Source organism: Capsicum annuum, chromosome 3, assembly GCF_002878395.1.
Source record: "Capsicum annuum cultivar UCD-10X-F1 chromosome 3, UCD10Xv1.1, whole genome shotgun sequence".
Lineage (NCBI taxonomy): Eukaryota > Viridiplantae > Streptophyta > Magnoliopsida > Solanales > Solanaceae > Capsicum > Capsicum annuum.
In genome coordinates this window covers 258,614,207-258,638,473 of record NC_061113.1, presented here as the reverse complement: position 1 = coordinate 258,638,473, position 24,267 = coordinate 258,614,207, and the positions used below count along the sequence as shown (strand labels likewise).

Genomic DNA, 24,267 nt, shown 5'->3' with positions numbered 1-24,267 from the left:
TATTAAATTAATCAATCCGGTCAAAAAGGGATTGATTTTTTGGAAAAGGTACTTTTAATGGGCTCACAATTTCTCTAAAATTTAAATAATCAATCAAATGTGTTTAATGTGATTTAAATTAGTTGAATTTAAAAGTACTTATATAAGTTAAAAACATTGAAAAGTACTCTAATTATGGTATACAATGTAAATAAGACAAATATTATATAAAAAATTTAATCAACTTTAATAAAAAGAAAAATACATACATACAATGTAAATAAGACAAATATTTATATAAAAAATTTAATCAACTTTAATAAAAAGAAGAATACATACATGCGGAAGAGAGAAAATTTGAAACTCTTACCATATTAATTTGGACTTATTAATTTGTAAATTATATTCTTCTTACCATATATTTTAGAAATTAACTATTATCATATGTTTGGGATTTCTTAATTTTTAAATTGTATTATTCTCTTACCATATTTTTAGGACTCTTTAATTATTGAGTTCTCCTAATACATCTTACCATATATTTTTAGGACTCCTTAAATTATTATCAATTTTATAAAAATAATGATATAATAATTGAAGACAAAAAGTGAAAAGACGATTTTGTCTAAAGTGGGTCTTTTAATGAAGGGTAAATGTTCAATCAATGTTTTCAAGGCCCTTCACACTTTTAATATATTATAGATATAGATTATAGATTATGAACATAGATATAGATTATAGATATAGATTATAGATACTTTTAATTATTTTTCAACTCTTAAATATTAGAAAAAATAATGAAACGACTATTTTGTCTAAAGCAAAGACTTTTAGTTAAGGGCAAAAAGTTCAAACAATATTTCTAAGGGCTTTCACACTTTTAATATATTATTATAAAATAGATTATAGATATAGATATGAAATAAATATGCATTATTTTTAACCTCTAGTTACATGTTTGATTGCAACTGAAATATAAAACATTAACATTTTTGTGGTGAAACAAACTTGTCAACCTTATTTTAAACTACAAGTTCTTCTTTGTATACTAGAGGTGCATGGCTCGTGTCAGCACGAGCCCGACACTATAAATATTTTTTAGCACTAAAATTCGATATTGATGAGATACAACCATAAATGTACATTGATTTAATTAAATATTATTAACTCTAATATATAAATGACTTATAATAATTAATTAGGGATAATATAATAAAAATATATTATTAATTATAATATATAAATGACTTATAATTAATTAGGGCTAATATAGTAAATCACGGAACAATTAGTGGCAATATAGGCAGGCATGTCATCCATTTTTTTAATTAAATATTATTAATTTTTTAATACATAAATGACTTATAATAATTGATTAGGAATGATATAGTAAAATCACGATTAAAGTAGCTGAAACAAATGTCATAAATAACTATTTTTTAAATTAAATATTATTAATTCTGATATATAAATGACTTATAATAATTAATTAGGAGTAATATAAGAAAAAAATATTATTAATTCTAATATATAAATGACTTATAATAATTAATTAGGGGAAATATAGTAAATCACGGAGCAATTAGGGGTAATATAGGCAGCCAGCCATGTCATCTATTTTTTAATTAAATATTATTAATTTTTTAATACATAAATGACTTATAATAATTAATAGGGATGATATAGTAAAATCACGGTTAAAGCAGTTGAAACAAACGTCATAAATATCTAATTTTTTAATTAAATATTATTATTTCTAATATATAAATGACTTATAATAATTAAATGGGGTAATATAATAAAAAAATATTATTAATTCTAATATATCAATCATTTATAATAATTAATTAGGGGTAATATAGTAAATCATGGAGCAATTAGGGTAATATAGTAAATGATGAAGCAGTGGTCGAAATCAAATGACTTATAATAATTAATTAGGGGTAATATAGTTAAAAAATATTACTAATTCTAATATATAAATGACTTATAATAATTAATTAGGGGTAATATAGTAAATTACAGAGCAATTAGGGATAATATAGACAGACATGTCATCTATTTTTTAATTAAATATTATTAATTTTTTAATACATAAATAACTTAAAATAATTAATTAGGGATGATATAGTAAAATAGCGATTAAAGTAGTTGAAACGAACGTAAAAAATATCTATTTTTTAATTAAATATTATTAATTCTAATATATAGATGACTTATAATAATTAATTAGGGGTAATAAAATAAAAAAGTATTATTAATTCTAATATATAAATGACTTATAATAATTAATTAGGGTGATATAGTAAATCACGGAACAAATAGGGATAATATAGTAAATGACGAAGCACTGGTCGAAACCAGTGAAGGCAGACATGTCATTTATTTTTTTAATTAAATATTATTAATTTTTAATACATAAATGACTTATAATAATTAATTAGGGATGATATAGTAAAATCACGGTTAAAGCAGCTGAAACAAATGTCATAAATATCTATTTTTTAATTAAATATTGTAATTCTAATATATAAATGACTTATAATAATTAATTAAGGATAATATGATAAAAAATATTATTAATTTTAATATATAAATGACTTATAATAATTAATTAGGGATAATATAGTAAATCACGAAACAATTACGGGTAATATAGTAAATGATAGGGGGTAATATAACAATGTATTTTTTGAATTAAATATTATTATTTTTTAATATATAAATGACCTATAACAATTAATTAGGGATGATATAGTAAAATCACGGTTAAAGCAGCTGAAACAAACGTTATCAATATCTATATTTTTAATTAAATAAAATTAATTCTAATATATAAATGACTTATAATAATTAATAGGGGTAATATAATAAAAAGAATATTGTTAATTCTAATATATAAATGACTTATAATAATTAATTAGCGATAATATAGTAAATAACGAAGCAATTAAGGTGTAATATACTGTTAAAGCAGTTGAAACAAACATTATAAATATCTATTTTATAATTAAATATTATTAATTCTAATATAGTAAATCACGGAGCAATTAGGGGTAATATAGGCAGGCATGTCATCTATTTTTTTAATTAAATATTATTAATTTTTAATACATAAATAACTTATAATAATTAATTAGGGATGATGTAGTAAAATCACGGTTAAATCAGATTAAACAAACGTCATAAACAACTTTTTTTTAAAATAAATATTATTAATTCTAATAAATAAATAATTTATAATAATTAATTAGAGATAATATAATAAAAAAATATTATTAATTGTAATATATAAATGACTTGTAATAATCAATTAGGGTAATATAGTAAATCACGGAGCAATTAGTGGTAATATAGACAACCATGTCATCTATGTTTTAATTAAATATTATTAATTTTTTAATACATAAATGACTTATAATAATTAATTAGGGATGATATAGTAAAAATCACGGTTAAAGCAGTTGAAACAAACGTCATAAATATCTATTTTTTTAATTAAATATTATTAATTCTAATATATAAATGACTTATAATAATTAATTAGGGGCAATATAATAAAAAATATATTATTAATTCTAATATATCATTGACTTATAATAATTAAATAGGGGCAATATAGTAAATAATGGACTAATTAGGGTAATATAGTAAATGACGAAGCAGTGGGACAATTAGGGTGTAATACAGTAAATGATTGTGGGTAATATTATAAATATCGTAAATGGTAGGGGTTAATATAGTAATCTAATTTTTTAATTAAATATTATTAATTTTTTAATACATAAATGACCTATAATAATTAATTAGGGATGATATAGTAAAATCACGGTTAAAGCAGCTGAAAAAAACATTATAAATATCTATTTTTAATTAAATATTATTAATTCTAATATATAAATGACTTATAATAATTAATTAGGGGTAATATTATAAAAAATATTATAAATTCTAATATATATATGACTTATAATAATTAATTAGGGATAATATGGTAAATCACGAAGCAATTAGGGCGTAATATACGGTTAAAGCAGCTGAAACAAATGTTATAAATATCTATTTTTAATTAAATATTATTAATTCTAATATATAAATGACTTATAATAATTAATTAGGGGTAATATAATAAAAAATATTATTAATTCTAAAATTTAAATGACTTGTAATAATATATTATGGATAATATAGTAAATTACGGAGCAATTAGGGTGTAATATAGTAAATGATTGAGGGTAATATAGTAAATATAGTAAATGATAGGGGGTAATGTAGTAATCTATTTTTTTGAATTAAATATTATTAGTTTTTTAATACATCAATGACTTATAATAATTAATTAGGATGATATAGTAAAATTACGGTTAAAGCAATTGAAACAAATATTATAAATATCTATTTTTTAATTAAATATTATTAATTCTAATATATAAATAACTTATAATAATTAATTAGGGGTAATATAATAAATAATATTATTAATTCTAATATATAAATGACTTGTAATAATTAATTAGGGATACTATAGTAAATCACAGAGCAATTAGGGTGTAATATGCAGTTAAAGCAGCTGAAACAAACGTTATAAATATCTATTTTTAATTAAATATTATTAATTCTAATATATAATGAATTATAATAATTAATTAAGGGTTATATATTAAAAAAATATTATTAATTACGGAGCAATTAAGATGTAATATAGTAAATGATTTGGGGTAATATAGTAAATGAAGAGGTGGTCGAAACCACCTCTTCTATTATATAGAAGTAGAAATAGAGAAGAAAAGTGCTCTAAAAGGACAAAGTTAATGAATTTTTAGTAGAAATTAGCTGGAGTGATTGACATTTTTTCTAATCGTAAACGTTGAGTGAAATTTAAAAATATTAGTGTGAATCAATCAATATTTTACAAAGAGGCAGTTTATATTAAAGTATCAAAATTATTAAAATAAATATAACAATTATTCTTCCCTCCCACCTCAACGTATTCTAACCAGTAATATTAGTAACAATATATTGAAGGAATTTTAATTGGTTCATATGACATTATGAAATTCCTACTTATTCAGACTTATAATTATACAAATGTGCATTACTATTCAATAAAAAGTATTTTAGATAGATATAAAAATTCAACTTACGTATAAAACATATGTTGGTAGAGAAATTTTCAAATTACTTCCGGTCCAAATGTATAAAACTATATTAAATGCAATGCTCGAGTTCAAAGTAGATTTATCTTAATTGTGAAGTAGATATTGGTAACGTTGAGTTTTTTCTTTCATTCACTTTCGACAACATCATGCGCACTGTTATTCCATACTATCAACTCCCTTTTTTCACTTTTTAATATATTAGTATTAGTTTGTTATGTAATTAAGAAAATAGGATGATTAACTTGGATCAATACTGAATTTAGCAAAAAGAAAAAAAAAAGGACATTAATCTAATCAACAATAAAATCATAAAGTAATAGCCTAATAATACAAATTTTATTGCAAATATAAGTGAAAATACTTGAAAATAAATTATTAAGAAATTACATATTTCTGGAACCCACAAATAGAGAAAGAAAAAGGAGAGAAGATATATATAATCAATACAAAAACAAAATAATTAATACAAAAACAAAAAAAGATGAAGAAGAATACGTAAAAACACACATATTTTTATATTTTTGAATCAAACTTGCACCTAACCAAAGCAGATTTTATACATTTTGCCTAATCAAGAAAATGAATTTTTAATGTGTCCATTAAAGCAGGTGATCTCAAACTTTTATAATTGAGCAAATAAATATGAATATAAATTTAATTTCCACAAATTAGCATGATATAGCGGATATAATATTACACTCATAATAAAGATAATGATAAACAAATTCACTGTAATAAAAAAGAAAACCTAAAATTAAACTTAAAAATCACAAAAAATGTTTTGTTGCTCTTAATAAATAAAACCATGTAATAGAAAAGAAAATCAGAACCTGAAAATTTAACAAAAAAATTATGTTAGAAGCTCAATAACAAACGTTGCTTAAAAATAAAAAGGACAATTTATTAGTATTAACAATGAAACTAACTTTAACTATAATAAAGAGCTACAAAATAAAGGTTAACAAATTGTGCTTTCAAAAGAAAAATTGCTGCAAATTTAATGTACAGTAACTATAGAATCCTATTGAAGCTTTTTTAAAAAATAATAAGACAAACAAACAAATAATAGGCATATATATAGACTTGCAACCCACATGATCTATTAGGACTTCTCTTTGCCGTATGATCTCCAATTCTTCATAATTCAATAGGAATGAACGGTGGTAATTGTTTTTAATTCATGTGGAATAGAAATATAATTTGATACTACTAATTATGGTGAGAATTTAATGTTTGTTTTTAACTCGAACTTTAAAAACCTAAAAATAAACCGGCTAATTGTAGTAAAATAGGATTGTACCTAATTTAAATATTACGGTAATACAAACAAATATATTTAATACTACAAAGAAAAATTTTACTATAAATATATTTAATTATTTTTTAACTCTTAAATATTAGAAAGATTATAAAAAGATGATTTTGTCTAAACCAAAGACTTTTAATGAAGGACAAAAAATTCAATCAATATTTCTAAGACCTTCACACTTTTAATATATTATATATATATATATATATAAATATAAATATAAATATAGATAAATTAATCAAAAAAGTTTATTAAGTTCCCGTTTTACCCTTGATTCATCACGTGCTCGCACGTGTTTCTAGTCCCGGCGTTTGGCAGAGGTAGTAGGGGCGGGAGATTGGGAAATTGAGAAAAGCAAACCAAAAAACCCTCGGAGAATACCAACTCCGAGAATTAGCGAAGCTAAGAAGAAGAAGAAGAAGAAGCCCAATTGCCGTATATACTGAGTATAAGGTAAGTTAATTCCAATTATTCATTACTATTTTCCTTAAGTAGGTATTGATTCGGACTTGTTAGGGTTTTGGAAGCTGATGTTATAGCACATGCCCTTTTTTTGTTACTGTTGCGTTATCCATATAAGTTTAATATGTGCATTTCATTTTGAATTTGTTCATCAGGCACTTGTAACGAACTCAGAAAAGTAGTGAAGACGAACTCCGAAAAGTAGTGAAGCTTACAAGCCCTTAATTATTGTGTATTCTTAGTATAAGGTAAGTTAATTCCTCGCTTTCCTTAGGTAGATTTTGATTTGCAGTTGTTAGGGTTTTGGGAGCTACTCATAAGCATGCTACTGTTGCGTTGCCCATTTAAGTTTGATATCTGCATTTTAATTTGATTATCAGGCACTTATAACGATACTTGTTGTGGTTTGGAAGAAGTAGCCTAGTAATGGAAGTTGATTTAGGGACACCTGAACAACTTATTGTTTCTCAATCTCAATGTAAAAGAAGAAAACTTTCAGCTTTAGATAAGATTGTGGATGAGAATGGAGCTGATTTACCTACGTTGCGATCTCCTGATTATTTTACTGAGCCATGTTTGAGTGAATTGGAGATTCGGGAGGTTACGAGTGAAGGGTATTGTAGGAAAGTTGAGAATTTCACTGTTGGGAGGTTTGGTTATGGGTTTGTTAAGTTTTCTGGGGAAACGGATGTTAGGGGGTTGGATTTGGATCGGATTATTAAGTTTAGAAGACATGAGGTGATTGTATATGAAGATGAGAATGACAAGCCTCCAGTTGGTATGGGGCTTAACAAGCCTGCTGAAGTAACTTTGATACTGGAGATACGATTGTTGAAACACTGTGATGTGGATTCTTCGAGAGAAATGGTGGAGAAATTAAGACTTAGAACGGAGAGTCAAGGAGCGCGTTTTATCTCATTTGATCCATCGAATGGAGAATGGAAATTCTTCGTTCAGCATTTCAGCAGATTTGGTTTTAATGAGGAAGAGGATGAAGATATGATAGTTGATGATGCGTCTCCAGAAGTTCAAGATCCGGTGGATATGAACGGTAGAGATGCTTCGGACATTGATGAAGAAACCGCCTTAGTCAATACAACTGATCTTTCACATTCCCTTCCTGCTCATCTTGGGTTAGATCCTGTAAAGATGCAAGAAATGAGAATGCTAATGTTTCCATCAGAAGAAAAGGATATAGATGATTATCATGATGTTCTTTTTGATAGAAAACCACAATTCAGTAAAGAATCTTCAAAATCCCCTTTGCAGCATAAATACCCGAGACTTAGTCCACCTATAACTCGCAAGACTCCATTGGCTTTGATTGAATATAAACATGGTAGTTTTGGCTCAGACTCACCTGGGTCCATTTTGTTGACCCAACAAAATAAGGGTGTGCTTCTAAAGACAACAAAGACTGAGGGTTTCAAGCTGGATGTCAGGCAGCAAACACCTGTTAGTGGAAGTTACTCCTGTAATGTTGTTGATGCAGGATTGTTCATGGGTAGATCATTTGGAGTTGGCTGGGGGCCTAATGGTGTTCTTATTCATTCTGGCGCTCCAGTTGGTAGTAAAGATAATCAAAGTTTGTCCTCAATAATCAACTTGGAGAAGGTTGCATTTGACCAAGTAGCTAGAGATGAAAATAAAAAGTTCAGGGAGGAACTTGTTGATTTGTGTTTTGATTCAGCCCTTCAACTTCACAAGGAACTTACTCATGAAACCAAAGAATTTGGGGAGGGACCCTTCGCGTTAAAGCTTCAAAGAGTTGTGTGTGATCGTCTAACGCTTTCAGATGTATGTCGGAGTTATATTGGTGTCATTGAGAGGCAATTGGAGGTCCCTGACTTATCTTCAGCATCGCGTGTTCTTTTGATGCACCAAGCAATGATTTGGGAATTAATAAAAGTGCTTTTTTCGTCTAGACAATTGAGTGGGAAACTAAAATCTCTTGAAGATGAGGATGAGGAAGATATGATACCTGATGCGAGAGAAACTGCTTCAGATGTTGATTCAGAAGCACTTCCATTGATAAGGAGAGCAGAATTCAGCTTTTGGTTGCAAGAGAGTGTTTGTCACAGAGTACAGGAAGAAGTAAGTTCTTTGAACGATTCAAGTGATCTTCAACATATGTTTTTACTTCTAACTGGTCGGCAGCTGGATGCTGCTGTTGAACTGGCGGCTTCTAGGGGAGATGTGCGACTTGCATGTCTTCTTAGCCAAGCTGGTGGTTCGATGGTTAATCGTGCTGATGTTGCCAGGCAGCTTGATATTTGGAGAGTAAATGGGTTGGACTTCAAATTTGTTGAGACAGAGAGAATTAGGGTTCTTGAATTGGTTGCTGGAAACATTCATAGAGCATTGCATGATGTAGACATTGACTGGAAAAGGTTTCTGGGGTTGTTGATGTGGTATCAGCTTCCACCGGAAACTGAATTGCCTGTTTTGTTCCGCACATATCAACGTCTTCTTAATGATGGAAAAGCTCCATCTCCAGTTCCTGTTTATATCGATGAAGGACCTATAGAAGTGTCAATGAATTGGCATGCAGTAAAACATTTTGATCTCGGTTACTATCTCATGCTTCTTCATGCCAATCAAGAAATTGATTTCAGTGCTCTAAAGACGATGTTCAGTGCCTTTGCTTCAACAAATGATCCGCTTGACTACCACATGATCTGGCATCAGCGAGCTGTTTTAGAGGCCATTGGTGCTTTCAGTTCTAATGATCTTCATGTGCTAGACATTAGTTTCATTTCTCAGCTGCTATGTCTTGGTCAATGTCATTGGGCTGTCTATGTAGTGCTTCACATGCCTCACCGTGAAGATTGTCCTTATTTGCAAGCTGCTCTTGTAAGGGAAATACTCTTCCTGTACTGTGAAACTTGGAGTTCTAAGGAGTTGCAGCGGCAATTTATTGAGGATCTAGGTATTCCATCAGCATGGTTGAACGAGGCTTTGGTGAGTTGGTGGCCTTATTTGATTTCAGTTTTTCATTAATCCATGCTTCCTGCTTTCCACTTTCTGGCAAATCAAAGCAAATCTATGTTACTATGACATTTTTGCATGCTGTTTCTGACAAGATGGTTCAACATTATTGTGAAATTGTGGAGGGAAGTTTCCAGTGTATATTTTCTTTGGAATTGATGTAGTTGAATGCTAGTACTTCTACATCAAATTAGTCCTTTGCATGCACTTGATTGTCGCTGGTGTGGGATCACTTTTCTTCTTGCTTCTTATTTTTCATCCTTGTTTTACTCTATTGCAGGCAACATATTTTAATTATTACTCTGAATTCCCAAAAGCCCTAGAACACTTTTTGGAATGCGGAAAGTGGCAGAAAGCGCACACTATTTTTATGACTTCAGTTGCTCATTCTCTTTTTCTATCAGGTATAGGTTTGCTAATCTCTAGTTTCATCTTTATATCTTGCTATTTCATTATGCAGAATATGTACCTAAAGATTTCCTTCTCAAAAAAGAAAAAAAAGTACCTAAAGGCTTATATGTTTAATATTTGTTGTAGTGATGCCTATAATCTCTGACCTTTTATTCCCAAAAGTTGTAAAACATTAAAATTTGCATTATGGTAAGTTCAGTTCCATTGGGATGCTTTTCTACTGACTTTTGCTCTCCTCTTATCTTCTTTTGAAACTAGCTCTCTCTTATCTTCTTCCGTCATCAATCTCTTTCTTACGTCAACCTTGTTAAATATTTTGGAATAGGATTAATGAAACACCATAAAAGTTGTCTATCTATGGTGGTCTGAGTCGCCTTCAAGTTTAAATGTCTCACTACACAATTTGTTTTTCTCATGTACTGTGAAATGCATTACCTATTTGAGTTGTAGGCTTGTTGACAGATTTACCTTTATCCCACTGAATATATTATCATTTTCTTACTTACCAAAGAAAGAGAGAGAGAGAGAGAGAATGGCCATTTTCTCTTAAACCACACGCTTCAAGGTAATAACTGTTAATCACACATCAGCATATTTAAGAAAATCGTGGTATATACAATGAAGTTATCATGAGCGGGATAAACCACCCACTTCAATGTAATAACTGCTAATCAGGTTTGGGTAACTGCAAGGATTAAATATGATATGTTGCTGAAGCTCTTGGCTACATTGTGTTGCCCTAGAAGTATCTCAATTTTCAACCTTGAATTTCGATAAAAATTGATGTGCTAAATCGTTCCAACATTGTTTATGCACAGAGGAACACTCAGAAATATGGAGGCTAGCAGCTTCTATGGAGGATCACAAATCAGAAATTGAAGATTGGGATCTGGGAGCTGGAATATATATATCTTTTTATTTGTTGAGAAGTTCGTTGCAGGAGGACAGTGACACTATGAATCAAGCAGTATGAAATTTCTCTATAATCTACTTATTTATGTTCAAATCCTACTCCAATGTCCTTGAGCTGTTAAACTCGTTAGATCAAAATGTGCTTATGCGATGGTTGGATGAATGAAGTTCTTGCATCAATATTTGCACGCTGAAAGTTTTGACCTCCCTAGGTAACCATTACAATTGGGAGGTCACATGCATCATGGTACAAAATATTTTTTTTTCTGGTGGATGTGGAAAGCCCATGTATTTAATGATAGAGAAAACTGGAATGGAAATGAAATTTTAGCTGTTCAGCTTGATCAATGATCAACTTGTAGATGCACTAGAAAACGGCTTCTGGAAAAAAGGAGTTCATCCTATAGTTGGAGCACAGTTCATGAGCTGGATCCTAACCTCTATGGTTGCTCAATTGAGACTGGTCAATCTCATGAGGAATTGATTACCTGTCTTTTTTCTGCTTAGTAATAAGTAGAGCAAATACCTGTTCAAGATAATTGGTTGAAGCTTATGGACATATCTCCTAGTTATTCTAATATCTTTTAGGAGATTCACAAAGCACATTTTTATTGGCAGGACACACTAGAAAACAAAGACAGTGCTTGTGCAGACTTCATCAGCCGCTTAAACAACTCTTTGGCTGTTTGGACTAGCAAATTGCCTGTCGAAGCGAGGTACTTGACATTAATTTGTTATTACTGAAGCATGTGGTTTGAGAAGTTAACTGCTTCCTGCTACCCCCTCCCTCCCTTGTCCTACCGTCTCATTGAACCCTTATTTCTCCTACCTAAGTGTGAGAGGTTTGTTACTAAGAATAGTAAAGATGGTCACTAACGATTAAGAACATTTACTTATTAAAAGATTAATAAATATGGGATTAATATTTATTTTACTTAGTTAAAAAAGTGCATTAATATTCCCTTGTTATTTTTTTTAATAATGAATAAATCCAGAATGTGAGGTAAGAAGTCATTTGTTCTTTTTTTTTTTCCCTTCTTAATATTATGGTATTTTTTTATGCTGAATAAATCCAGAATGTGAGGTAAGAAGTCATTTGTTACACTTCATATGTAGTGAATTAAGATGGGGTTGGGAATACTATAGAGTGGAAATGCTCTTTGTTTTCTGTGTCATTTTTATATTTAGTTGCACCTTCTAAATCTATGCAAAACATACGAGTGTCATCTATACGAGCTGAATTTCTCTCTTAACCCCACCTAGCTATAAAGAGTACAAACAAACAAATTTGTTCAATCTCTTAGATTTTTCTGGTCTTTTACATGGATCCTGGAAACAAACTGCATAGATAAATCGTCACATACAAATGGATACAAAAATTTTGGGGACAGTGATAAACGATGTTACTCATCCCTAAGGTCATATCTAGCTGGTAAAAACCCTGTTTGTAATGCCCCCTTTATGAATATATCTTATTTCAACAAAAAACTTTAACCCTGTTTATTAGCTAGTGTCATCTTAACTACACTTCAATCCCAAACTAAAAAGGAGTTGCTACACGAATCCTTTGTTGGCTGAATGAATCCCTTATATCATTTCCAATCTATTCATGCATAAGTATTCCAAGGATTCATATTAATGTACCCAGCCTTTCCCATTTTCTAAGTTTAGCGGAACTCATAATAGGTGCATCGTATCTTTTGTAAAGGTCGAAAGGCCAAATAGATACGCTAGACTTGCACCGATTTGGTTTTCTGCTCCCCTATTCTATGGGATTTCATCCAAGCACTTCAACTTGATCAAATCAAGTCTTTCAAATGCCTCTTACCTTGAGAGTTCTGCATTTACCTTGAGGTGGATAACTCATCATATCCACATCAGACGAACTCCTGACACGTCATCTTCTTCAACTAAGCCAAACAAATCCTCCTCCTTCACTTCCGCTGTACATGTCCCCCTATATTAACATCAGCCAGAAAAAAACTAATCATCACATTTAACAACCAACAAATACAAAAATTTCAACTAAAACCAAACAAACAAATTTCCATGCCCTAGATCCCCTCGTCCTCTTGCCGTTTTCCCCATTTCTTCTACTTCAATGTGTCATCGAGTATTTAGCAGAATTTTCCTAATAATTTTGTCACCGGAAACACAGAAAAAGTCGCCGCCGGTTACCATCAGTTCAGATTTTACTTTCATACAAAACCAAACATACCCTTGTGAAAATTCCTTCACTTTGGGTTTACGCAGAAATTCTTGCATTTCTGACTTACTTCCCATGTTCATTTTAAGCTTTGACTCATCTGGGTCTTTGGCTTGCTATCCAATACGTGCCTTCAATTCTGCAGCCTTCACCTTTACATAAACCTGCAATCTTCTCTTCCTTTCCTGCATCATAACCACTTCAAATTTCAAAATCAAGCCAAGAACCAAACCTATCTTAGCCGTTGAATGATTCAATCTCCACCATCAACAACAACCCATAACATAACAGTCATCGTTTGTGGTGATTTCTGGCAAAGGAGAGAAAATGGAATTGAAGGGCAACCGAGGAGTTGGGTGAAGGACTGAAGAGTTACAATTAGAGAGTTTGACAGTCACTTTGTCCAACTCAGCCAAATTAATGCCACACATAACTCGTCAACGGTCACAAGGACTTGTTTTGATCAAGTTGAAGTATCTGGGTGAATAGAGGGGCTGGGAATACAAATCAATGCAAGTGAAGGTGTCTATTTGGCTATTCGTCCTTTTATATATTAAAATAAGTAGTACAATAAATGGATGTTATAGAGAGAGAATTGTTGCATTTAGTAACCTATGTTTTCACATTTTTGTTCTTTAAGTTCCTACTGCCCTTGAGAGCGTGTTATGGCCCTTGGTCACTTAAAATCTTCTCATGTACGATTAAATCGGTAGAGCTTTATGTCAACTGGTTTATACTGATGATTTAGAGTATCCCATAAAGCATGAAAAGTTGACATGATCCTTGAATGCTTGAAGTCCATTAATTGTATGCTTGAGCTCCTAAAGCAACAAGTTTGAGCTAGTGTATGTTTCTTGTCTCTAGGGTGGTTTATTCGAAGATGGCTGAGGAGATATGCAATTTGTTGCTTTCTGATAGCGGTGGAAGTTCATCAAATGAGGTTCAGATAAGCTGCTATAATACCATATTCAAGGCACCCATACCTGAAGAGACCCGTTCATATCATTTGCAGGATGCTGTGTCTCTTTTTACATCTTACCTTTCTGAGGTGCCGTCATAGTTCTCTTTTGTCAAGCCCCATATCTCTATTTTAACAACAAATTTTATGTTTATACGTCATAAAAATGTGACCATTTGTAGCAATAACTCATTATGTTATAATCACTCTCCCCGAGGACTTCTGTTACCTTTGGTAATTTGTGTATTAGTTTACAAGTAAATCCTGTACTTGTAAAAGTTTGGGTTTTGTTGGACAAGTTGGCATTGCAGTTTAATGGATTGACATTCTTCAATGTCTCGGCGACCTGATTTGGGTTGATTGTAGTTGCATATTTTGGCAGTTCAATGAATCGACCTTCTGCAATAACTCATTATGTTACATGCTTGTGGTACTCCAGCCAGAAAATTTTGGTTGTTTGGCTTGACAAAAGGTTATGATTGACAACATTTATGTGTTTCCAAAGTTATCCATCCAAGAAAGCATATGAATTTTTGGCTGGCGTAGTTTGAGCTTTCCTTTGCTCGCGGGGCTTTGTCTCACTCGCCTTAGCATGTCTGCCTCGGACGCGAAGAAGTGTGTGTTCTATCTTTTTGCATGGTTGTGAGTAGGGGACGCGATTCTTACTGTTTAAACTTGAGGAAGAGAAGGATAATATCTGTTTCTAAATGTCATGAGCGTAAGAACTCTGGGCGAGTGCGTGAATCACCTTTTGCATTACCAACTGTGCTGCAGCTAACTACGAGCTTGTGGTGCGAGATTGTGAGACTCAGATGGTTTTGAAGCATCGTACATGATGTAAGGCAGAACATGATATGTTGCCTCATTAGCGCTTTGGCTGTTAAAAAGGAAAAAGAAAAAATAGAAGAGTTTTGTTGGGCAAGAAGTTACGTTTTACATTTGATGAATAACTTGTTAATTCTTAGTTTATTTTACTGCACTACGAACAACTAATTTGTACGATAAATCGAGTATGTCATAGAGGATCTCAACTTGCATCCAAAAATTTGTTTGTCGTATTAATAAAATCATTTACCTGATGTTCGTCTAGCTATTTCAGTTTACCTCCCACAATTGAAATAGAAAAATTTGATGTTGTTTAGTGTTTTTCCATCCCGTTTTATGTAACCGTACTTCACGTGTCCTTCATTTTAGATGAAAGATTGATGTGTCTTGAATTACACCAGTAAGGTCAAAACATGAGCATTAAAATTAAATAACTTTTAATAATAAACTTAAAAGAAATTTGTATGCCAATATAAAGTAAGCCACATCAATGAAGTAACTTATATTTACCCGTAAACCTGGCTCCTTCATCTCTCATTTTATGTGGCATTCTTTGACTTAACATGATATTCAATGAAATAAAAGAAACACCTATGAAATTTATGATTTAAAATAATTCTTCAATATTTATGCGACTATAAATTATTTTATTAAGGATACAGTTAAATTATTTTTAATTAAGTAAGATAATATTTTATTAATGAATTAAAAAGAAAAAATCTGACACATTTTCGGAGGGAGTATTTAATTTAACTGCTGGCACGCAGTTGGTGACTGAGAATAATTTTCCTTTTTTTCTTTACCTTATGAAAATTCAGGTAAAAATTCAATTAACCAATCAACCAACCAACGAACCGTAAATTGGTGGCGTGTGTTGAGGTGAAAGTTGCAATTGGTGGGATCCCAATCGCCAGCGAAGCTTCCTTTTTTCCACTGACACACATCTACACGTACGCCGCCTTCGTATTTTGAGAGAGTGCCTTTTACGCATAAATATATACATTAAGCTTCTACAGTTGCCACTTCTCTCGAGTCCCTTTGCACCGTCCACTCCGAGAGGATCATCATCTTCATCATCACCTTCTCTACTCAGTAGTATTATTTTTGTCAAGATATGCCTCGGACTTCTTCCAAGAAAGGCTTAACTGGTTCTGCTGCCTCCACAAATCCTGCTGCCGATTTGTTTCGTTCTGGTAATCGTTCATCATTCTTCCTCTTCCCTATTCTTTACAATTTTAATTTAATTTTATCTAATCTTTGAGGAATTCCTATGTGATTCTGGATTGTTCTTCCACTCTTTAAAGCTAAAGAGAGTTCTGTAGACCATGTGGAATTTGGAGTGAGATAATTGATAATTAATGATTCAATTCAGATTAGTCGCTTCCAAATCTTGGGACATGTACAGTAAAATTTACAGGGAGTTGGGTGAACTGTTCATGATCGGAGGGTTTACTGTAATAACTTGTCCATTTATCAGAATCTGGTAAAGCCACATGTTGAGATTCTTTCTTAGTGAAGTGGGAAAGGCAGCACCAAATTAGACAGCCACAGAAGAAGTGGTTTTATTAGACCACCAAGATAATTCGACTTCTAGTCAGCTAACCGAGAATCCCAATAGAGAAAATTGCTTTTCTGATGATTTATTGAGCGCTTGAAATGCGTTGTCTGATTATTTTTTCCTGAATGCTGTTTGATTAGAGATGAGAATTATTGAATTGTTGGTAGTAAGGTGATTGTGTAAGTACTAGCAGTAATTATCTGGTGTGATGAGTATGCTGCTAGAGTCTGGTTATTGTAACAATCTTGAAACACGATGAATCACACTGGTTGAATAGTGTAACTGCCAAGTTTATTGTGATCATGAAGAATCTTCATTAACCTCCCTCTTCCCCAAAACCGAAAAGAAGATTATATGAAGAAAATGGACCCTGTTTGTAGAAGTTTGTTTTCTCTCATATTCTGTAGTAATCATTAAGGTCACCCCAAGATATCATCCACTTTCCGTCAATCCGGCTGGTGTAATATTTGATGCCAATGTAGTTGGTCTTGTTTGGTTTTAGTTTGATTTTGTTTTCATTTTTGTGAACGTTTGGATGATTAATATTGGAGGTAGACCGAAGAAATATTGAGAGGAGGGTGATTAGACAGGACATGGAGCAGCTCCAGCTTGCCGAGGACATGACCCTAGATAGGAAATTGCGGAGGAGGTGGATTAGGGTAGAAGGGTAGCATGAGTTTAGGATGTTGTTTCTTTTAGTGTACTACTTGGTGTATCTTGTATATGGTATTATTGGATATGGATATGTTGATTTTGCCCTTCTATTATTCTTAGTCTAGATTGTTTTATTTTGACCCGGGGGTCTATCGGAAACAACCTCTCTATCTCATTTGTGAGGTAGTGGTATGCACTGCGTACACTTACCCTCCCCAGAACCCACTTGGTGGGAATATACTGGGTATGTTGTTCTTATTGTTGTTGGATATGATTAATAGTAGTTCCAAATTCTAGAAATGTTCTCGGTTGAGGGGAAGGTACTTCACGCTGGAGTGAAGTGTCAAGAGTTTTTGAGACATGTCTTCATGGGAATCAAACAACTATAGTTATGCCGTAGTATTAAATCTATTTGTGCACATCCAAAGTTGGGGGCCGTAGATATCAACTGAAGCCAAGTTAAAGGCCATGCTTATGTATTATGCTATTTCTCATATATTATCACTTTTACCTCCAAATGTCTACAATTCACTATCTAAAATATTGTAATTAAAAAGATTGAGTAGTGCTAATAGAAAAAGATTAAAAATGCTAGCAAATAAAACACTCAGTTTCTTGTGTAATTGGTCTTAACAATTAATGAAATAGGTGAAACAGTAAGAGATTTTGATTCAAATTTAGTCGAGGTATTGGTAATTTTTTTCTCACGTGTGGCTTATGGCTGGATCAGTTCAAGTGGCAAAGGTGGAGGGACTTGTGGCTTAGTCGCGAGTTCGAGTCATGCAAGCTAAGCCTGGTTTTTAAGTGGAGGCGGTTAGAGGGGTAGGCTCATTATCCTTGAGTTTCAGAGGCTGTGGTTGGTCCTTAAGGTTGGATCCAGACTGATTTTTGGCCATCTAAAAGAAATTTTTTTTGGTGTATCTACATATTCATTGTCTACATCTAGATGCTTTTGAATTTATTTTTCTGTTGTATTTAAATCTTCAATAAAATCAATTTGGTGGCCCATTTGATTTGGTGTTTGTCTTTTATCGGCTGAAGCATTTTCATAGTGCTTCAGAACTATTCTACTTATTCATTCAGACCTCTTGGGCATCAATGTTCTTTTTTTCATTTATATTCTATGATTGAAATATAGCACATGCACTGTAGCTGCATTCTCACTTTGTTTTCAATTTGCTTCAGCATCGAGTAAAGCAGCAAGTAAGGAGATGGAACGTATCGATCAATTATTTTATGTATATGCCAGTGCTTCGTCTGGTATGATTGAGTAAGTATGCATTACCATTTTTATTTCCCAGTCAGTGTAGTTCATATTCTATATATTCCCAGTATCACAAGTCATCTTTTGTTGTTTGCACTTCTAATAATCTATCTTTCACGGCTATATTGTTCGGACTCTTTAAGAATGTTGTCAGGTACATGCGGGATCCTCCAAAAGTAGTGTATTCTAGAGGATCTGAGATGCAGTGGAGGACTCACGTATAAGCTGGGGGGTCACGTGCACCCGTTAACTTTGAAAAAAAAATCTGCATATGTAGTAATCTTGAGAAGTTAATATATTTTTAAATGTGCACCCTAATAAACATAAGTGGATTTGGTGCACTGATTGAAGCCGTGACCTCCATCCGTTGTGACCCTCGATCGATTCCCTAATGTCACTTTCCAATAGATGTTCCTTATTTGAATGACATCATCCATTTTTGGACCTATTTTGTTAAGAAAAGTAGTAAGGGGCGAATTTTGTACCCGAGAATGGAACTTGCAACAATTTGTGCAATTTGCACATCCTTGACCATTGAGATATCACTCTCAATTGTTTCAACGATGACGAAGTCTCAGTATTAGACTGTCCATATTTGACCTATATACTTGTATTTTCGGCACTGTTCACGTCATTCGTGAGCAGTCCAGTACGGCATCATCCCACCATCGTCATTGGAAGTTTCGCTAGCATCTATGTTAAATAATGGTGCCCCTGCGGTCTTCAAATTCTGGGTTGCACAGAGCAACATAGCTCCCCGGAAGGAAATCTAAGATTTTTATGCAAGAAGATTATGCGTGAAAAAAACAAAGAAGAAAATTATGGATATTTGTGGATCTACAATATAAGGTATGGGTTCAACTGTATGCACTAGCTTTGGATCAAACCATGTATGTATATTGTATACTAAGAAATCTGCTAAATATGGACAAATATAGATTTTTTGATCCCACTAACTCAATGGTAAGTGGGTTCAATGACTTCTGGATCCCCTCTAAATTTGTCATCCAACTCTTTCAACCTTTAATGCAGATTAACCGCCTTATTTAAGTTCCTTGTATGACAATCGATTAACGTGCTTTATATATTTTATGGCCAGCCCTGAAGGAATTGAGTTTCTTTGTTCCGATTTGGAAGTCGAGCATACCGATGTCAGGGTATTGATGCTTGCATGGTAAAATTCCTTATGCTCAAACTTGTTAGTTTGTATGAAGTATCATGGATCTTCAGAGGTTTAATAACAGTAACTTTGAATTTTAGGAAAATGCAGTCCGAAAAACAAGGATACTTTTCCCTGGTATGTATTTGGTTTGGTATATTACTTTAGCTTTTTTCTACACTGTTTTTGCTGTTTCTATCATCCTCTTCAATGCTTCACGGGTAGCTTTTGTTCCTTCCTTTCATGTATTTCTATTTTTTCTATACTTGGAAATGGCAAATTCGTCTTTTCTGTTATGGCTGCTAATTCAATTACTGTAACTATCAAATAAGGCTGGTTACCCCACTAGTGGGTACATTGTTGTTGTCAAAGAAGGCTGGCATTTGTTTTCCAGGCATATGACTGGGCTTGTTATCTTAGGAAGTTTGTACCAAAGGGTGGAGGGTGCTGAAAAATTGATTTAAGTCTCAAGTTTTTTTAATGCTAAACCACTCTTAACCCTGATAAGCAGAGTAAGAAAATAGGAAATGGGCAATGGTTAGGCAGGTTTACAGTCACAGTTTTTCCCTGGCTGAGCCGTTCCCAGGAAACTTAGTGAGTTAAATGGAGGAATTGATAGGCGGTTTTTCATCTTCTTTCTTGGGATGATCGTAATTGGAATTTAGAGTTATGCTTTTGCCACCTGTGACTTCAATATGCCTATCTGAGCATGTTCAGACCTTTATATGCAGAGATACTCTTTTGTGTAGTATATTGTATTTGAATCAGATCTTCAGGTGAGTTTTACATACTGTGCATTTACCACTTTTTAATTTTTGGAATTAGATTTATACGGGTGCAGAACTGATGATTTTAAAGTAGACTATAAAAGCACCTATTTAACAAGATTAAGTGAATCACCAATAACAAACCCAGTGTATTCTCACATAGTGGGGTCTGGGGGGTTAAGATGTATGCAGTCCATACCACTACTTCAGGAGAAGTAGAAAGGTTGTTTCCGATAAACCCCTGGCTCAAGACAAGGAATAATAAACAAATACTTAATAAAGCATGGAACAAGATGTCAAGACATAAATACGTCACCCATAAGGAATAATAAACAAAGAATAGTAAACAAATTCGTAATAAAGCATGCAACAAAGTGTCCTAGCAAGAATAATACATCTACCAAGTAATGCCCTACCCCAACGACTCAAATTGGCACTAGCCTTCTATCCTAATCTGCGTCCTCCAGATCTTTCTATCTAGGGTCATGTCCTCAGTGAGCTGTAACTGCTCCATGTCCCGCGTGATCACCTCTCTCCAGTATTTCTTCGGCCTACCCCTACCTCGCCTGAAACCATCCAAAGCAAGCTTCTCACACCTACGAATCGGGGCATCCGTGCCCCTCCTCATCACATGCCCGAACCATCTCAATCGGACTTTCCGCATCTTGTCCTCCACCGAAGCCACTCCAACCTTTTCCCGAATAGTCTCGTTTTGAACTCTATCACCCTTATTAAGCCCACACATCCAACGCAACATCCGCATTTCCGCCACCTTCAATTTTTGAATGTGAGAGTTCTTGACTGGCCAACATTCCGCTCCATACAACATGGCCGGCCACCCTGTAGAATTTGCCTTTAAGCTTAGGCGGCACCCTCTTATCACACAACACCCCTGAGACGAGCTTCCACTTCCTATAAAGTTTGCTTATCTCACTTAATGATTGAATCCATGATGCACCGCATTGTAATGCGATGGTCATTTGTTTTTCTAATACCCAGCTTTTCTCGAGGTACCTGCAAGTTGGACCAGACACCATCCTCATAAAAAAAAGCTGCTTATTGTAGGAAAATCAAGTTGAATATTAGTTAAAGTTAAATCTGTTACACTATTGAAAGTCATGCATTGATTTGATATTGTAGTGTAGCATCACTCATGGTATGTTATTTGGATCTTTACGTTTATTTATTTGTATGCTCGAGTTGTTGTTGGTCCAATCAGTTTTAGTTAGCACACAGATCTATTTGTGCCAAAGTGAGGTTAGGCTATGGCATTTGTACTCCATTGAGCTAACAGTAGAAGCCCGTCACTTATTAAAATGCAAGAAGGATACATGTATCAGCTTTTCCTGGGAGTGCGGCTATTTCAGTTTTTTGGTCATTGTAGAATGTGTGATTTGGCATGATCAACAAAAATTTTCCTGCTCATTCTTCTGGAAATCTGAAATAATGATTTGAACCCATTAAATTGTTGTTTTGTTATGCAGTTGCCCTCTACTTTTCAGCTTGATATCTTATTTAGTTTATATTTGCTTGTATGCTTCTTGACATTAACTCACCATTGCTTTGGCTACTAGAACGAGTGGCGGAAGGGCCTCAAAGCATTAAGAGCCGACACGATTCAGAAATTGAAGAAAGCACTTCCAGAACTTGAGAGGGAGGTACGTATCATATTTCAACTTCTGCGCATGCTAAGTGAATTTTTGGGTGCCCTTCTGCTGTGAGAAGGGTTGTTGTTCTACTCCTACTAAGATCCACTTTTTCCTTTCTCTAAAAGGTTAGAAGGCCATCAAATTTTGTGGATTTTTACTCCTACGCATTTCAGTACTGCTTGACAGGTATGGTGCTACCACTGTCACCTGTTATGTAACATTAACTTGTGTTAATTCACGGAGGGGAAGATTAATTGGTCAGTTTTGGACTGAAAGAGAACAAAGATGAGACAGAATAGAATAGCTTTATAACATTTTAAAACATATGATTAAATATAAGGCTATGGAGCTGGGAAGAACAGAATGTCCTCTTATGCTGGTTTCGTTTTTGCTTCCATGTAGTACCTATTTCTTAAATTGTTATCCCATTTGTTGCAAGTTCCGGAGGCTGGCTATGAAAGTTGGGAAATTAAATTGCATCTTTCACTGTCTTCTTTTCTTCTGATTACCAGTTTCCTTTTTTTTCTTCACTCTCTCCTAGAGGAGAAGCAGAAGAGCATAGACATTGAGAGCATTTGTCTGCTGCTGGATCTCGTTTTAGGGTCTCAATTTCGGCCCCAAGTTGACAGTCTTGTTCAGTATTTGAGGGTGAGTTTTACTCTGTGCTCCTCTTGCTATTTTATACTCCTATTTTAGTTCACTTAAAATGTCCATTTGGTCGGCAGGGTACATGAACAATACAATTGTTAGTTTTACTGGGTGAATCTGACAATGCCCTTTAGGATACTTTTGGAGCTCTTTTTATGGTGAAAACCATTAGTTTGACTGAAACCTTGCAGCTGCAATCTATGGCTTCTTTTCTATAGTGGATGCTCATTGACCTCCCTGTAAAAGGGGATTGTCCCGTTAAAAATCATGCTGCTTTTAGTCACTGTTTCATATTTTAAAACCCCAAAAAGTTAAGAAGAGTCAGAGTAGATCCTTCTAAATTATACTAATAATGCAGTACTCTTACATGCTTGGTTACTGATGCAGACGCAGACTGATTACAAGGTTATAAACATGGATCAATGGATGGGATTTTTTAGGTTTGTTAACGAGGTAAATCTTCAGTTCACTTAGCTAATTTCTTGGAATGTCCTATTTTGTATCATCATCTTACACGAGCAATCTGGTTGTAGCCTTTTAGTGAGTTTGATGTCTGAATGTTAAGATTAAACTCTTTAATCTTCTATCTTGATGTTTTTGCGCGTAACAGATAAGTTTTCCAGACTTGAGCAATTATGACTCGAACCTTGCGTGGCCACTGATCCTGGATAACTTTGTCGAGTCTATGAGAGCAAAGCAGGGCTAAGAGCACTGCTGTTCAGCATGTCACCGTATGCACCAAATATTATTTGTTAATGCGAAGTATGGTTTCTGCTTCCAAACAGAGAATGAATCTTGAAATTTATTCGAGACGGGTTTGCTGATAATATACGGTATCATTCCCATGCAGGAGTCTTTCAAGCTGCACATCAAGCTGCGCATACCATTGTTCTGAAAATGCTCTTTTCTTCTTTCTCTTACTCCTTTTTATGTTCCCCGCCACAACTTGTATGCTAAGATATAGAATGATAAGCAGATCTATTCTTTCAGATAACTACTCGTGTTCAACAGGAATAGCATATAGGTCAAAGTTACTGTTATTGGTATCTTCCTTTCAGTATAAAAGTGTGGGTTTGGTTCAACTCACGAATCTATTGTAACCATATTCGTTGGTAGGTTTTGGTAGATAGTGTCATGACTAATGACCTTTTTAAGTACCAATTTGTGATGGGTCGGTAAGATTGTGGGTCCAATTTCAGGTAAAACATTAAGACTTTAAGACTAATATGGGGGCGAGGGAATAAAGCCATTGGTTGACAAATTGGGGATGTATTTGGTATAACCAAAGAAAAAGGAGGCTTGATAATTTGCCGAAAGCTGCAGAAAGGCATATAATTATTATTCTGTGAAAGGAAAAGC

The 24,267-nt window shown here is 33.1% G+C and overlaps 2 protein-coding genes across 5 annotated transcripts; both read left to right on the top strand.

The window, feature by feature from the left end:
- Window positions 1-6,694: 6,694 nt before the first annotated feature.
- LOC107862005 (nuclear pore complex protein NUP96) lies at window positions 6,695-14,755 on the top strand. Its single transcript, XM_016707430.2, has 7 exons — window positions 6,695-6,900; window positions 7,065-7,157; window positions 7,290-9,870; window positions 10,178-10,301; window positions 11,127-11,275; window positions 11,839-11,936; window positions 14,291-14,755. The coding sequence occupies exons 3-7, from the start codon at window positions 7,336-7,338 to the stop codon at window positions 14,484-14,486; spliced, it is 3,102 nt and encodes a 1,033-aa protein (XP_016562916.1). The 5' UTR covers window positions 6,695-6,900; window positions 7,065-7,157; window positions 7,290-7,335; the 3' UTR covers window positions 14,487-14,755.
- A 1,187-nt stretch (window positions 14,756-15,942) lies between these two features.
- Window positions 15,943-23,990, top strand: LOC107862004 (DCN1-like protein 4). Of its 4 annotated transcripts, none has more exons than XR_001671893.2 (10): window positions 15,943-16,402; window positions 18,607-18,691; window positions 19,785-19,859; window positions 19,946-19,982; window positions 22,186-22,269; window positions 22,386-22,446; window positions 22,802-22,908; window positions 23,296-23,361; window positions 23,519-23,670; window positions 23,759-23,990. XR_001671893.2 is itself a non-coding variant. In XM_016707428.2 (10 exons), exons 3-10 carry the CDS (start codon window positions 18,633-18,635, stop codon window positions 23,612-23,614), a joined length of 585 nt encoding a protein of 194 aa, XP_016562914.1. In that variant the 5' UTR covers window positions 16,080-16,402; window positions 18,152-18,290; window positions 18,607-18,632; the 3' UTR covers window positions 23,615-23,990. The 4 variants fall into 4 exon arrangements, 3 of the variants coding, with proteins under 3 accessions (XP_016562913.1, XP_016562914.1, XP_016562915.1); XM_016707428.2 differs by adding an exon at window positions 18,152-18,290 and having other exon boundaries at window positions 16,080-16,402; window positions 23,519-23,990; XM_016707427.2 differs by having other exon boundaries at window positions 15,983-16,402; window positions 23,519-23,990.
- The last annotated feature ends 277 nt before the right edge of the window (window positions 23,991-24,267 follow it).

Excerpts from the sequence above, each read along its gene's own strand:
- LOC107862004 (XM_016707427.2), top strand. The coding sequence starts at position 16,324 with ATGCCTCGGACTTCTTCCAAGAAAGGCTTAACTGGTTCTGCTGCCTCC. Across the intron at positions 19,983-22,185 it reads AACAAGGATACTTTTCCCTG|AACGAGTGGCGGAAGGGCCT; the intron begins GTATGTATTTGG and ends TTTGGCTACTAG. Across the intron at positions 22,909-23,295 it reads GTCTTGTTCAGTATTTGAGG|ACGCAGACTGATTACAAGGT; the intron begins GTGAGTTTTACT and ends TTACTGATGCAG.
- LOC107862005 (XM_016707430.2), top strand. The coding sequence starts at position 7,336 with ATGGAAGTTGATTTAGGGACACCTGAACAACTTATTGTTTCTCAATCT. Across the intron at positions 10,302-11,126 it reads TCATTCTCTTTTTCTATCAG|AGGAACACTCAGAAATATGG; the intron begins GTATAGGTTTGC and ends GTTTATGCACAG. Across the intron at positions 11,276-11,838 it reads GTGACACTATGAATCAAGCA|GACACACTAGAAAACAAAGA; the intron begins GTATGAAATTTC and ends TTTTATTGGCAG.